Here is a 13425-nt window from a genome sequence, read left to right as displayed (position 1 = left end):
GCTGGAGCCCCTTCAGTTCCCATCATGATGACCGCTGTGGACTCAGGTTACAGATCTCCAACCAGAGAGGGGTCTTACTGGATCTCCTACAGAGTTTCTGCGTTCTCCTTTATCCTGTTTTGGTTGTTAGCCCTCATTAGCACGCGGGCGCTAACAGATGTTTTCAACGTAGAGCTGCTTCTTCTAGACCAGGGATAGGCAACTCCAGGCCTCGATGGACATCCAAGCTCTATCATGACTGATCACATGCTTCAGGTGTGTCCAGCTAACTGGAACCTGCCCGAGCAGGAATGTTGGAAAACAGGAATGCGGCCCTCGAGGTCTGGAGTTTCTGATCCCAGATCTAGACTGAACCTCGTTTCTGTGAACGTGAGGAAAAATCAGCAGAAACATTTCAGCACCGAGATGATGAATGTATTCACTCTGTCTTCCCAGGCTGCTCCAGAACCAGCTCCAGAACCAGCCAAAGTTCCAGAACCAGCTCCAGAACCAGTCAAAGTACCAGAACCAGCTCCAGAACCAGTCGAAGAACCGGAGCCAGCTCCAGAACCAGTCAAAGAACTGGAATCTAACCAAGAAATAGTCAAAGAAGTGGAACCAGAACCAGTATTAGTACCAAAACCAGCTCAAGAACCAGTCTTGGGACCAGAACTTGTTGAAGAACTCGAGTCTCTTCCAAGTCTCATAACAACTCAAGAATCTGCTTCTGAAAAGGAAGCAACACCTAAGCTAGTTCCTGAAACTCTTGAAGCTCTAGAACCTGTCCCAGAACCAGCTCCAGAACCAGTAAAGGTACCAGAGACTCTACCTGAAGTAGCTGTGGTTCCAGAACTGGACCCAGAGGGTCTCAAAGATCCTAAACCGGAACCAGCTGCTGAACCAAAACCTCTTCCAGAGCCAAAATCCATTTCTGTACCAGACACAACTCCAGAACTTGGACCAGTGGCTCCAACTGAACCGGATGCTGCAGTGAATCCAGACTCTGAGCCTGAACCCGTCCCAGAACCGCTGATCCAGTCGGATGCGGCTACTGACCAACTCCAACAAGCACCCGAAAACACCAAGGAACCAGAGGAGTCTGCTCCAGACCCGGTTCTGGAATTCCCTGAGGCTGCTGACGGGGGGTCCAAGGAACCACAGCAAGACCCCAAGATGGTTCCGAACGGTACCGTAGTTCTGTATTCTGGCAGACTTTGGATCAGGGTGTAGTTTGAGAGCTTGACTGAAGTCTCGGTTCTGCATCCGAACTAAAGTGAGGAGGTCCAAAAGTGTAAACTAAAGGTTCTGTTGGAAAAACTAAACGTCTGAAGTGGAAACAAACTCATCTGATCTGAACCACGTTTGTCTTTCAGAACATCTCGTCTCACTTTCTCCTCTCTTGGTTCAGCCCATGTTTCCTTCTGGGCCAGAATGCACGAAGACTGCAGAACCGGTACCAGGTCCGTGACTGCTTCAAGCTAGACCGGATCGGACTAATTCTAGACCAATCAGCATGAAGCCTCTGGTCTGTGATTGGCTGCTTGGAGGCACAAACGTCACAAACAGAAACGTGTTTTCAAGCAACGACTGAATATTTTTGTTGCTACTAAAGTTCAGTTTTTCTAACGGAACCTTTTGTTTGCAGTTCTGGACATTTTGGTTCCAAACTGAACCAGTTCTCGTGGTAACGGTCCAGATCTGACTTCATGCTGGTCCGGTCTGTCTGCAGAACCGATCAGACGAGATCACCCTGACCCAAAAACAAAGTTCTGATCATAATATTATGATCAGAACTTCAAATAGGATCCAGAAAAAGTGACCAAACTCAGACGTTCTTGATGGATCCAGGAATTCTTTGAAATCTGGTTCTTGTTCCGTCTGAACCATAAAACCGTAAACGTTTCCATGGAAGTCTTTAGGAATTCTCATGGAGCCGGGTTCCTCTGTGGTTCCCTTCCCCAGCTGGTCCGGTTCTGAACCTGAACTGGGTCTCTGCCGTTCCAGATGCAGCTGAAGACGAGGAGGTCTCCTCGGGGAGCAGCAGCGTCGGGACGCTGATGACCAGGGAGGAGGTGCTGGAGGAGCAGAGGTGGGTCCTCACTGTGATGATGTCAGCATGCTCTGTAATCTGATTACCTCCATCTGACTGTAATCTGATTACCTCCATCTGACTGTAATCTGATTACCTCCATCTGACTGTAATCTGATTACTTTAATCTGCTCTGTAATCTGATTACCTCCATCTGACTGTAATCTGATTACTTCGTTCTTCCCTGTAATCTGATTGCCTCCATCTGACTGTAATCTGATTACTTCCATCTGCTCTGTAATATGATTACTTTAATCTGCTGTGTAATCTGATTACCTCCTTCATACTGTAATCTGATTACTTCCATCTGCTCTGTAATCTGATTACCTCCATCTGACTGTAATTGATTACTTCCATCTGCTCTGTAATCTGATTACCTCCATCTGACTGTAATCTGATTACCTCCATTTGACAGTAATATGATTACTTTAATCTGCTCTGTAATCTGATTACCTCCATCTGACTGTAATCTGATTACTTCGTTCTTCCCTGTAATCTGATTACCTCCATCTGACTGTAATCTGATTACTTCCATCTGCTCTGTAATATGATTACTTTAATCTGCTGTGTAATCTGATTACCTCCATCATACTGTAATCTGATTACTTCCATCTGCTCTGTTATCTGATTACCTTCATCTGACTGTAATCAGATTACTCTTCTTTGACAAACTGCAATCTGATTACTTCTCTTTACTTCCTTGTAATCTGATTACTTTCCTGTACACTAACCTGCTAACCTCCTTTTTACTCACGGTAATCAAAGTACTTCCTCATAATTTCCTGTAATCTGAGTTTTTGCCTCAGATTTTCTCTCACCTCTCATTTATAGTAATCTGATTACTTCCCTCTGACTGTAAAACAATTCCCTTTGATTCCTTGTAATCTGATTACATTTGGAGATTAAGAAACTTTACTGACAGACAGTAATCAGATTACTTCTCTTTAGTGCTCTGTAATCTGATTACTTCCCTGTGACTGTGGTCTAGTCAGAGCAGGAGGAGGCGGAGTCTGTCCTCCTCCTCCTGCTGAGTGGGGAGTCTTCTCCTCTCCTGATTGGACCTCCTCTTCCCGCCTCAGCAGTTCTGCTCCTCTGACAGTTGTATGAAGAACCTTCTCTGTGGATCCACATGCAGGATCTGATCCTCAGGTTGAATGATGATGATGATGATGAAGGTGTCTTTAGTCCAGCTGCTGCGTCTTCAATGGTTTCACTCAGACCTCCGGGATCTTCGGTTCTCACCGTTTCCATGTGGCGTGACGACCTTTCCTCTCTCCAGGATCGAGGTCACCTCAGATTTCACCTGTTTGTAAAGACGCCGCGCTCTCAGGGGTCACGGCCAGGTGATGCTCCTGCTCGCTTCACCCATCCTAACCAGCAGAGTCTGACTCTCCTGAGTCTGACTCAGGTGAGTCAGACTCAGGTGAGTCTGACTCACCTGAGTCAGACTCACCTACCGTACCTGCTGAGCACAGAGCGCAGATGTTTCCGTCAGAACCGACCTGCGTTCTCACTGCAGCATCGGGGTCAGGTCCGGTTGGGGGCGGGGTCAGGCCTCCATGCACAGTTCCGTCTAAAGGGGGCGCTGCTGAGTGGTGGACGGGAGAAAGGAGGCGTTTCCATCTCCAGCTCTACGGCTCGTTTTTAAACTCGTCCATCATGGACGCTTCACTTTGAAGGATCCAGGTGATCCAGGTGATCCAGGTAAATCTGGAGCGGGGGTTAGACGCCCCCATGAGACCGTCTAGGGACCAAAGCTGGAGCTGGAAGGATGTTCAGGTTTCTCTGGGATGACAGGAGCTCCGTCTCCTCCAGATCCTTGGAGATCTCAGGTTTGTCAGGAAGACTCTGTGCTCCTCCAGCTTGTAGGCTCCGCCCCTGCCGGCTTTCTTCTGTTGCTCTGCTGACGTTTGCGACTGCCGCCGGCGTCCGTCTGCTCTGCTAGCCTGCATGCTGCCCGCTAACACCTGACGGTGAGTGCTGACCTCCTAACACGCCTTCTGCTGGAGCTCTGACACCATCTCTGGACTTCACCCTGAAGGTCGGAGAATGCTCACAAGGAGATGAGGATCAGACCCGGATCAGCCTGACCCGGATCAGCCTGACTCGAATCAGTCCAGTGTTTCAGCTGCTGGCAGCTTTCTCCTGGTGAAGACTCTGATCCCGCCTTCACTCCGGGAATCTAACCGCGCCAAACCTCAGAATCAGGCGACTCACGTCTTAGCGTGAGACCTGGATTTCAGCGAGTCCTGGTTTTTTCTGCCTCAGAATCTGTTGGAATCACCGTGATTCTGTGATCGGTTGAAGAGTGGCGGTAACTCCAAGAACGTCGATGCTGAACCTAAAGGGTTAAGCTGTCGTTAATGTGGTCGCCATGACGACATCTACTAGCATTGACCAATAAGGACACGCCCCCAGCACCGTACCCGAGTCTGCGCGTCTCCAGAGTCCAGACGGTCCGTCTGCTGCGTTCTGGTCCGATCAGGTGATCGCGGCGGTCCAGATTCGGAGAACTCTGGCGCCGATGAAGAACAGCTCTGATTGGTTTGTGACGGCGAGATGATTGATTCATGGATTGAGCTCCGTAGGGCTGTAACGAGTATCCGGGTGCTCGAATACTCGCGATCTGCTCCCGAAAATTCCAGTACGAATATTCGTGACGTCCGAGATCGTTGATTCATGATCTTTATAAATGTAGTAAATTGTAGTAAAATACGATCATAATATCATCTGAGGACGATGTATTTTTGTTCTGAAATGCAGATTAATGTAGGATTTTAAGTTTACTAACTAAAACAAAGAGCCGCGGTACCGCCAACGGAAGTAAACACATCTTCATGACGGTGAAGCTTCCGGTTTTCAAAGTAAAACTAGCGAGAGCTTTTTTCTGTTCAGAAACTGAGACTGAAGTTCCGCTCACAGACATAACTTCTGAAACAAGGAATTAGCTTTAACATCGGAGCTTTAGCTCCAGTGTTTACATTCTTTTGACTATGATAACTCTTCAACATTTGACGCAATTAACAAAACTCCATCTTATTCTGAAGAAACAGCCTCGCGCTGCTGAAAGGATGTAATCAACGTGAATCAGCTGATTCTGCTGCGGAAAAAGACTTTTTCATTGAAGCTCTGAACCAATATGTGAAGCTTAGAACGTAAAATATTGAAGAACTTTGAGGATAGAAAACTGTGGAGAACATTTTCAGATTCTGTTGTTAAATGATCCAAAACAGCAGAGATTTTATCTTTTATGTTGTTTTACTGCTGAACCAGAAGATTGATAACAAAAAAAGTTTAAAATGACAAAATTTCTTTCTATCTGAATCTTAGTGTTTTTTATCAGTTTTGTTGATTCTGATCTCCTGTTCTGAATAAAAGTATAAACGATTAAATACAAATCATTTCAGTCTTCATCCCTCCAGTAAACAGACACACAGTAACAAACGTATAAAAAGTAAGAATCGTGGTTCGATTCCTGAATCGACTCGATGCTCTCAGCCTCAGCGCTCCTCTGGGAGCTCATTCCGATCGGTGGAGGAGGTCCGGTCAGAGCTCCTGCAGAACTCCTCCTCCTCCTCCGTCTGTCATTTCCTCCTGATGAGATCAGAGACATTTCTGACCTGTTCTCCTCCTCCTTCCAGCTGATCGGTGAGGAGCAGCCCTGAAGGATGAAGGCTGGATCCAGCCGGTGATTCCTTCATGTCCATCTGAGATGTTTGTGAAACCGCTTTCAACCGGACTGCCTTCAGAACCGGAGACAGATGATCCGGACGCTCCGGATGGTCCTGCAGCTTCTGTGTCCTTAACGAGTGAAGTCTGTGTTTCTGTGTCACTGCTGGGTCTTCAGGACCTCCTGAGGTCCTGAGGGATCCTCCTCCTCCTACGGGAGGTCTTGAAGGTTCCTTCTCGTGCAGGAGGTCCTGAGGGATCCTCCTCCTACAGGAGGTCCTGAAGGCTCCTCCTCCTCCTGCTGGAACCTCATCTTCTCTTTGTTCTCCGTCTCATCTGAAGGTGTTTGTGCTGCACCGCTCTCTAGTGGCCTGATGGAGAGTCTCTGCTCCTCCTTCCTCCCTGATGAGACCTTCATCTGCTCCTCCCATCTGATTGAGGAGGAGCAGCAGAGACTCTCCTCTTGCAGGAGCAGTTTGAGTCTGAATGAAGCATGAGGCTGTAAAGCTGAGCTGGAAAACATGGAGGAAACGTTGATCCGAGTTCTGCTTCTTTCACGCAAAAATCTTTGAGAAATAAAACAATAAACTCAACGTCTGTGTTTGGGCTTTTTGTTTGGATCACTTCCTGTTTACTGACTCTCTGAAGAAAAGGATCATAAAAAGATCTTTAAATGCACCAAAACAACTGAAGAAACCAAAACCTGAATATGATCAAATCACCATAATGATCTTCAGCAGCTCATCAGATCATGTTAGATCACATCAGATCACGTTAGATCCCTTGAGATCACGTCATATCCCTTTTAGATCATCCTAGATCCCTTCAGATCACGTTAGATCCCTTCAGATCATGTGAGATCACATCAGATCGCATTAGATCCCTTAATATCACATTCGATCCCATGTGATCACGTTAGATCACATCAGATCATGTTAGATCCCTTCAGATCGCATTAGATCCCTTCTAAATCAAGTTAGATCCCTTCAGATCAAATTATATCCCTTTTAGATCACATTAGGTCCCTTCAAATCAGTTCAGATGCCTTTTGTATTGGTGACACAGTTCTAAAACATGCATTCATGGCCTCCAGGAGGCGCTGTGATTCTATTCGACTCTTGATCACTTTCATCCAGGATTACATCAAAGACTAAATCTGTTAACTGCAAGGAAAGTTTTGATTATTTTAATCTGGATCATTGACAGTACATAGAGATGGACAAAGCTCCTGTGATGTCACCCATAGAAGACGCTGCATCTCCGGCTCCAACCAACAGAAACCAATTCAGTCGCCATGTTGGAGCCAGAGGAAGTCGTTGAGCAGTGATTGATCCAGTCGGTCTGAGTCCTTGTTTCTATGGCAACCACTCTCACTGATCAGGAGAGAGCCACACCCCCTCCACTGCTCCGGAGAATCCGTCAAAGGTTTTTAACGTGGAGGCCAGCAGGCTCCGCCCACTTTAACTGAAGCTTCTGATTGGTCAGTTTATAACTGGAAGTACAGAAAAAAAGAGGATTATCAAGATATTAGAAATGTATCAGCAGAATGTTTATTCTGACCAACAGCTGGTTAGTTCTCTATACAAGTCTGGGATTGTACAGGAACTTCCTGTTCGGAACGTCAAGGGGCGGGGTCACTCAGTCCAGTTCTTAAGTACAGTCAGCAGTTAGAACAATAAAACTGATTTAATCCAGACGACAGGCTTCAGGCAGACAGTCTGGTGATGTTCCCGCTCATCTCCGTCTGCGTCTCCTCAGAGTCCAGCAGGAGCAGCTGGCAGCGATCCTCCTGCTGCTACGCCAGAACCAGGAGGAGGTGAAGGAGGTCGACCTCAACCAACAGCTGAAGATGTACTTACCCTGAAGCCCCGCCCCCTGCGTTTCCATGGCAGCAGGGGCTGAGCAGCCCCCCCGTCCTCACATTGTGACATCACAAAGTGAGGACGGCCCCTCCCAGGAAGAGTCTGCGCTGATGGAGAAACTATTGAGACGTAAATTCAAGGATTATTTTCATTGATTTATTGTTTCTAATGTTTAGTTTGTTCTAGTTCTCTCTTGTTGAAGTTGATCTGTAGATAAATAAAGTTTCCTGTAAAAACTGGAACTCTTCAAGCTCTCGTTTCTCTGATGATGTCATGAAGGTCAACGCCATCGACGATCACTATGAGCATCAGACGCTCCACAGGGAGGACTTGGTTCTCCTGTAGATCCAAAGAAGGCCGGCTGAGCGTCACTGAGTTCTGACCAGAGTTCTGACCCGGATGTGTTTACAGACGAGTGAAGCCATAAGGAAGCTCTCCCTCACCACAGGTGCACTGGGCGTTCATCACTCCTCACGACATCTCTGAGCAGCCAAACATGGAAATGGGCGGGTCCATAGTGACATCACACCGTTGCAAAAGTTCAGATGTTTTGGTTTTCATGGGAGAAACAGAAACTCTGAGGCCGTCTGTAGGATGATGTCATGAAGTGGGCGGAACCCTCAAGAAAAGAAAGGCGGAGCCTCAGAGATTGAGGCGTTTTACTTCCAGGTAGGAAAAGAGTTCACTAAAAGACCTGATGTTGGATAAATAACGTGTTCTTTAGTGGAAAGACTCTGAAGAAAACTTTGAGGCGGTCTCGGTTCGTTTCCAACCAGAATGAGCTCCAGTTCGTGTCAAGTTTTCTCCGTCTGAATAGCCTCCATACTTGGAGTGGAACAAGTGGACCAAAACAGCCACTGCAGCCGGGCATTATGGGATGGAAACAGAGTAGTGGAGAAAGATGAGAGACGTGGCTGGATGAATGCAGATTCATTAAAGCGTTTCACCTCGTCCACGTTGCTTCTGTCATAAACTCTCATCAGCGTTCTGTCTCGGCCGTCTCCGTGGTAACCGTCCTGCAGCATCCTCCTCCGTACCACAGCAGTAAAGTCTTGATCCGTGTTGATCCTGGCCTTCATTCAGACGATCAGGAGAAACCGTCGGTGAATAAAGAGTCTGTGATCTATCCTGACTTATCCGCCTGTTTGTGATCTAAAGAACTGCATCGGTTTCATTCCTACAGGAACACGATTGAATACATCAGAACTAAATACCATCAATACTTCTGAGAACAACATGAACTAAGAGGATTTGTCTTATTCATCTTTAGTTCCATCATGAGATGCTGAATGTTAGTTCATTCCATGAAGCTTTACTGCATGTCAAAGTCAAGGATTTTTATCTCTCGTCACTAAATCAGTCTTCATTTCTTCATCCCAGAACATTCAGATGGTTCTGCTGTTTCCATCATTTCATCAAAATCATCCTGGAAATGTGGAATAACAGAAATCTTACAGTCAGATATCAAAATTCAGGATGTTTTTAAGGGCTTTTTATTCTCTAATTTATAAATTCAATGCTTTGAATTCGGACCGGCGAGAGTCTGAATCTGAACGTGTTTGATAGTTCACCAAACGGAACTTTTAACTTCATAACATCAGTCACCAAAAGCAAAGAATCCAGCTGTGCGGTCACAGATTCCCTCTGGCACACGCTCCTGTTCCAGACACGGTCACCTCACCTGTCGTCTCACCTGCGACCTTTCAAAACACAGATTCATTATTCCGAGGTTTCATTTCACCGCATGAACTTAAATCTTGAGGATGACATGGACTGGAACGTTTGTGTGGAACTATAAAGTTTTATTGAGTTAAAGCTTCAGTGTTCAATCAGGTGGGCGGAGTCACAGGGAATTAACCCTTTCCTTATAGAGGGAGAAGCTCATTGGGAGGAGAGATTGTCACGAGTTTTATCAAATCCAAAAGACAAACGAACAACAGATGAAGATCTCCACATGACCTCTGACCCCAGTTCTAGAGGGTTCTTTAGATACTATTGTAGAAATATCTCAGTTTACATCAAACTGTAACATCCAGAACGGCTGCATGGTTATTCTTCATTAAACATTGAAGTTTATTTTGAAAATGTTAAAATAATCGACTCGTCTTTTTCTTTCACATTTAAAACCTTTTTCCTTCAGTGAGAAGCAAAATGAAGGAGTGTTTCTATGAGATATATTTCTACATTGGAGTTAATCAAAATGAAGGAGTGTTTCTATGGGATATATTTCTACATTGGAGTTCATCAAAATGAAGGAGCGTTTCTATCGGACGTATTTCTACGTTGGAGTTCATAAAAATGAAGGAGTGTTTCTATGAGACGTATTTCTACATTGGAGTTCATCAAAATGAAGGAGCGTTTCTATCGGACGTATTTCTACGTTGGAGTTCATCAAAATGAAGGAGTGTTTCTATGGGATATATTTCTACATTGGAATTCTTTAAAATGAGTGTTTCTATGAGACGTGTTTCTACGTTGGAATTCTTTAAAATGAGTGTTTCTATGGGACGTATTTCTACGTTGGAGTTCATCAAAATGAAGGAGTGTTTCTATGGGACGTATTTCTACGTTGGAGTTCATCAAAATGAAGGAGCGTTTCTATCGGACGTATTTCTGGAGTTCATCAAAATGAACACAGACAAATATACTATGGGATGTTCAGGTGAAGTAAATGTCCTCACAGTGGAGAGCATTCTGTTACCCAGAATGCTTTGCAGTGAACATAAACACTTCCACCCCAGAGTGATGGGCTCACCGTGATGGTGGCGGTTTACGCTCCGGCGCTTAGACTCACCTGCAGGAACCTCCTGTGGAGGTCCAGCTTCAGCTCGGGAGTTTGGGTCCGTCGGTCGTCATGGAAACGCCTGGAGGCTGGACCGGGACTGAGAGGCTGACCTCTGCAGACACACGGGACGGTTGAGGCCGTTAGTGACGCAGACGCGTCAGAGGACGGCGTGCATCTACAGACGCGCGTGAACTCAAAGCTGGCGCTGAAACACGAAGAGAGTTCAAGAAAACGGTCTGATCAATAACATCAAAGCTAACTCAAGTCAGAAGCTAACATCACCTTTACATCCCAGAGATCATCGGGAAGAGGACGCAGCTCACCTGCAGACTCCACCTGAGGAGGCGGGGCTACACTAATTACCTTCCCTAAGCAACTAATTTATTTAATGAAAAAAAAAAATCACAGCTTTAAATTAAAATGGTGTAACATTAAGTTCGCACGATAAAGTTCTGAGAATGAATCCATCCGGTCCAGACCCTCATCAGGAGAGCTGATGAACGGCTGCAGCTCACCTGCTCGTCACGTGTTTCTCCACCTGTAGGACGAAAGTCAGCGCGGGAAAGGAGGTCCGTGTGATGACGTCTGCGGCCTCCAGATGGCAGCAAAGCCCGCAGGTGGAATCCTGCAGAATCTAAAGAATTTGAGGTGGTTCTGACGGTCCTCCGGGTTTGGGTCACTGAGGTTTATGATTTTATTATACAGTCGATGGTTTGGGTTTATCAGAACATGAACTAACGAGTCCTGTTCTCCAGAATCCTCTGTGGTCTCTGAGCGGATCTCCACTGTGGATCACCAGAACCAACTAGAACTTCGTCCAGCTTTGATGCTCGACGGTTTTTGGACCTCAGAACCATGTTTTCTGGATGATTCCAGTGAATGTCTCTTTGTGGTTCTACAGAACTAACCCGTCCAGAACCTAACCGTGTAGCTGCAGCTCACCGGGTGGAGGACATCCGTCCTCAAGGGAAACAGGCTAAAGGCAGCGCCACCTATGGGTCAGAGTTCAACTTCAGCTCATTCATCAGTGTGGCCAAATGTTTAAATAAAGAATTTAAGATTTATTCAGAATTTATTCTCTTATTTATATTTGTGATTCATTCTTCATATGTTTCAATTTGGGTTAAAAGAAACCCTTTTTTGGTCCTTCAGTCTTCTCCAGCAGGCGACGGTACACAGAACTCTATTTCCCACAATCCTTTGCTTGTTCCGGTTCCAGCTTGTTCGGAGTTCTAAGATGGCGGACCGGCGGCGAAGGAGGAGGCGCGCGTCCCAGGACAGCGAGGACGAGTCCGGGTCCGGGTCCGGTTCGGACAGTGGCAGGTCGGGCTCTCCGGCCTCGAAGGCGCGAGGGCGGGAGGTGGTTCCGGAGGTTCCGGCGGAGGTCCGCCAGGAGGCGAAGAGCGAGGAGTCCGAGTGTGTGAGTAGCCGCGCCGCTAACCGAGCTAGCCGCGGTCCGGGAGGCGCCCGGCGGGGAGGGGGGCCTTCGTGCCCAACAGAACCCGGTTCCGGTCAAACCGGGGAAATCCGGTCATTTAGAGTCGAGAACATTTGAAGTTTAGGAGTCACGCGCGTGGTGCAGAGAGGCGGGGGCTTAGGGGGGTCTTCTCCGTCTCAGCCCGGTTCGGCTGGGCAGGAACCGGGTCTCCGTCTGATGAGACTCGAACCTGACAGCTGCTGGTCCCGCAGATGCGCGGGAGGTGTACGCGCGCGTTCACGTGCGCCTGCTGGTCGGGTCACGTGATCAGGGTTAAGATCAGACTCAGGTTTGACTGCAAACCGGAACCAGAATTCAGGCCCGCCCCCGGGCGCTCTGAGGACAGGTCACTGCCCTTCCATCAGTACTGGGTCAGGAACCTTCGCGCTGACGTGGGAGGGGCTTCAGGAGCTGCTGGCTCCTCCTCCCCCCAACGGCCACCATGACCACTGACTGTATGTGAGAACTGGAGCGAGTGAGGCTGCGTTCACAGATCCGGTTTGGGGTCATGACGTCATTCAGAGACTCTGGTCCGTCGGCTTCACCGTCTGCTGCCGGAGCGGCGTCCGGATGGCGGCGCCTTCGTCTGTCTGTCTGAGGTCCAGTTGATGACTTCCTGTCTCACTTCAGTCCGAGGAGGATATCAGAGCATCTTTCTGTGGATGAAGCCAAGACTTGCTAAGTTCTGCTGAACGGTCAGGTTCTCCTCCTGTTGGTTTTAGACTCCACCCACTGATCACCTCATCAACATGAGCCGAAGCTCCTCCCTGATTGGTTGTTTTCATGCGCCTTCATTGCCAGAGTTCAGACATTTGAAGTGCTGAGACTCCAGAGCTGTGGTCGCCTCTGAACTTTGACGTTACGTTTTCTGAACGCGGCTTCAGTGACGTCATCCTTAGAAACGTTTTACTTTCAGCTTCAACCAAATCAAGTCATTTCATTCGCGACGCCGCATGTTGTAAAAGTATCAGAACGTTGATTCTGACCAATAGAATGAACAGCTGCTAGTGTCTCCGTAGAAGTCTATGGGATTCTGCTGTGGGGGAGGAGTCACTGTCCAGTTCTCATGTACAGTCAATGATCACAGCTGTTTGATCTTCACCCTGCTTTGCTGCAGTGAGGAAGAGGAGGATGTTTAAACTTTGTTTGTTTGTTTGCAGGAGAGCGAGGATGAAGCTGAAGGTAACTCGCCCGTCCCTCACTTACACGGTTACACCTTCATCCTCTGATGTTTGTCTGCCCCCCCCAGCTGTGCTCTCAGACTACGACAGCGCTGAGCCCGAGGAGAACGGCTCCCCCTCAGAGGTACCCCACACACACCCCGACTCGTGGCTGATTTCCACTGCTCCGTCTGCAGTCAGTCTGCAATCCGTCTGCAGTCGGTCTGCGCTCCGTCTGCAGTCGGTCTGCGCTCCGTCTGCAGTCGGTCTGCGCTCCGTGTGCAGTCGGTCTGCGCTCCGTCTGAAGTCGGTCTGCGCTCCGTCTGCAGTGGGTCTGCGCTCTGTCTGCAGTCAGTCTGAAGTCGGTCTGCAGTGGGTCTGCGCTCCGTCTGCAGTGGGTCTGC

At 47.7% G+C, this 13425-nt stretch overlaps 2 protein-coding genes across 10 annotated transcripts in view; both read left to right on the top strand.

Moving 5' to 3' along the window:
* si:ch73-366l1.5 (FILIA-N KH-like domain-containing protein) overlaps positions 1 to 8262 on the top strand; it is an 11889-nt gene extending 3627 nt beyond the window's left edge. The window contains exons 2-6 of one of the 9 annotated variants that reach the window (XR_004949473.1): positions 436 to 1165; positions 1353 to 1439; positions 1984 to 2068; positions 7496 to 7728; positions 7879 to 8262. Coding sequence is in view for 6 of the 9 variants with exons in the window: in XM_024262229.2 (XP_024117997.1) it covers positions 436 to 1165; positions 1353 to 1439; positions 1984 to 2068; positions 7496 to 7601 (1008 nt within the window). In the remaining 3 variants the exon portion in view is untranslated. Of the gene's footprint in view, positions 1 to 435; positions 1166 to 1352; positions 1440 to 1983; positions 2069 to 3347; positions 3412 to 3930; positions 4042 to 5709; positions 6331 to 7495; positions 7785 to 7878 lie in introns of those variants that run through there. The other 8 variants (XR_004949474.1, XM_024262230.2, XR_004949475.1 and 5 more) reach the window with 8 other exon arrangements.
* Positions 8263 to 10933: 2671 nt separating this feature from the next.
* casc3 (casc3 exon junction complex subunit) overlaps positions 10934 to 13425 on the top strand; it is a gene marked incomplete in the record, with an annotated part of 11165 nt that continues 8673 nt past the window's right edge. Inside the window, 5 exon segments of the mRNA XM_024262222.2 lie at positions 10934 to 11068; positions 11140 to 11382; positions 11604 to 11804; positions 13022 to 13043; positions 13111 to 13166. Of these exon segments, the coding sequence (XP_024117990.1) occupies positions 11622 to 11804; positions 13022 to 13043; positions 13111 to 13166 (261 nt within the window).

The sequence above is a fragment of the Oryzias melastigma genome, linkage group LG17 (assembly GCF_002922805.2).
Source record: "Oryzias melastigma strain HK-1 linkage group LG17, ASM292280v2, whole genome shotgun sequence".
Lineage (NCBI taxonomy): Eukaryota > Metazoa > Chordata > Actinopteri > Beloniformes > Adrianichthyidae > Oryzias > Oryzias melastigma.
The sequence above is the reverse complement of the archived record's forward strand: the minus strand, read 5'-3'. Positions and strand labels throughout refer to the sequence as shown.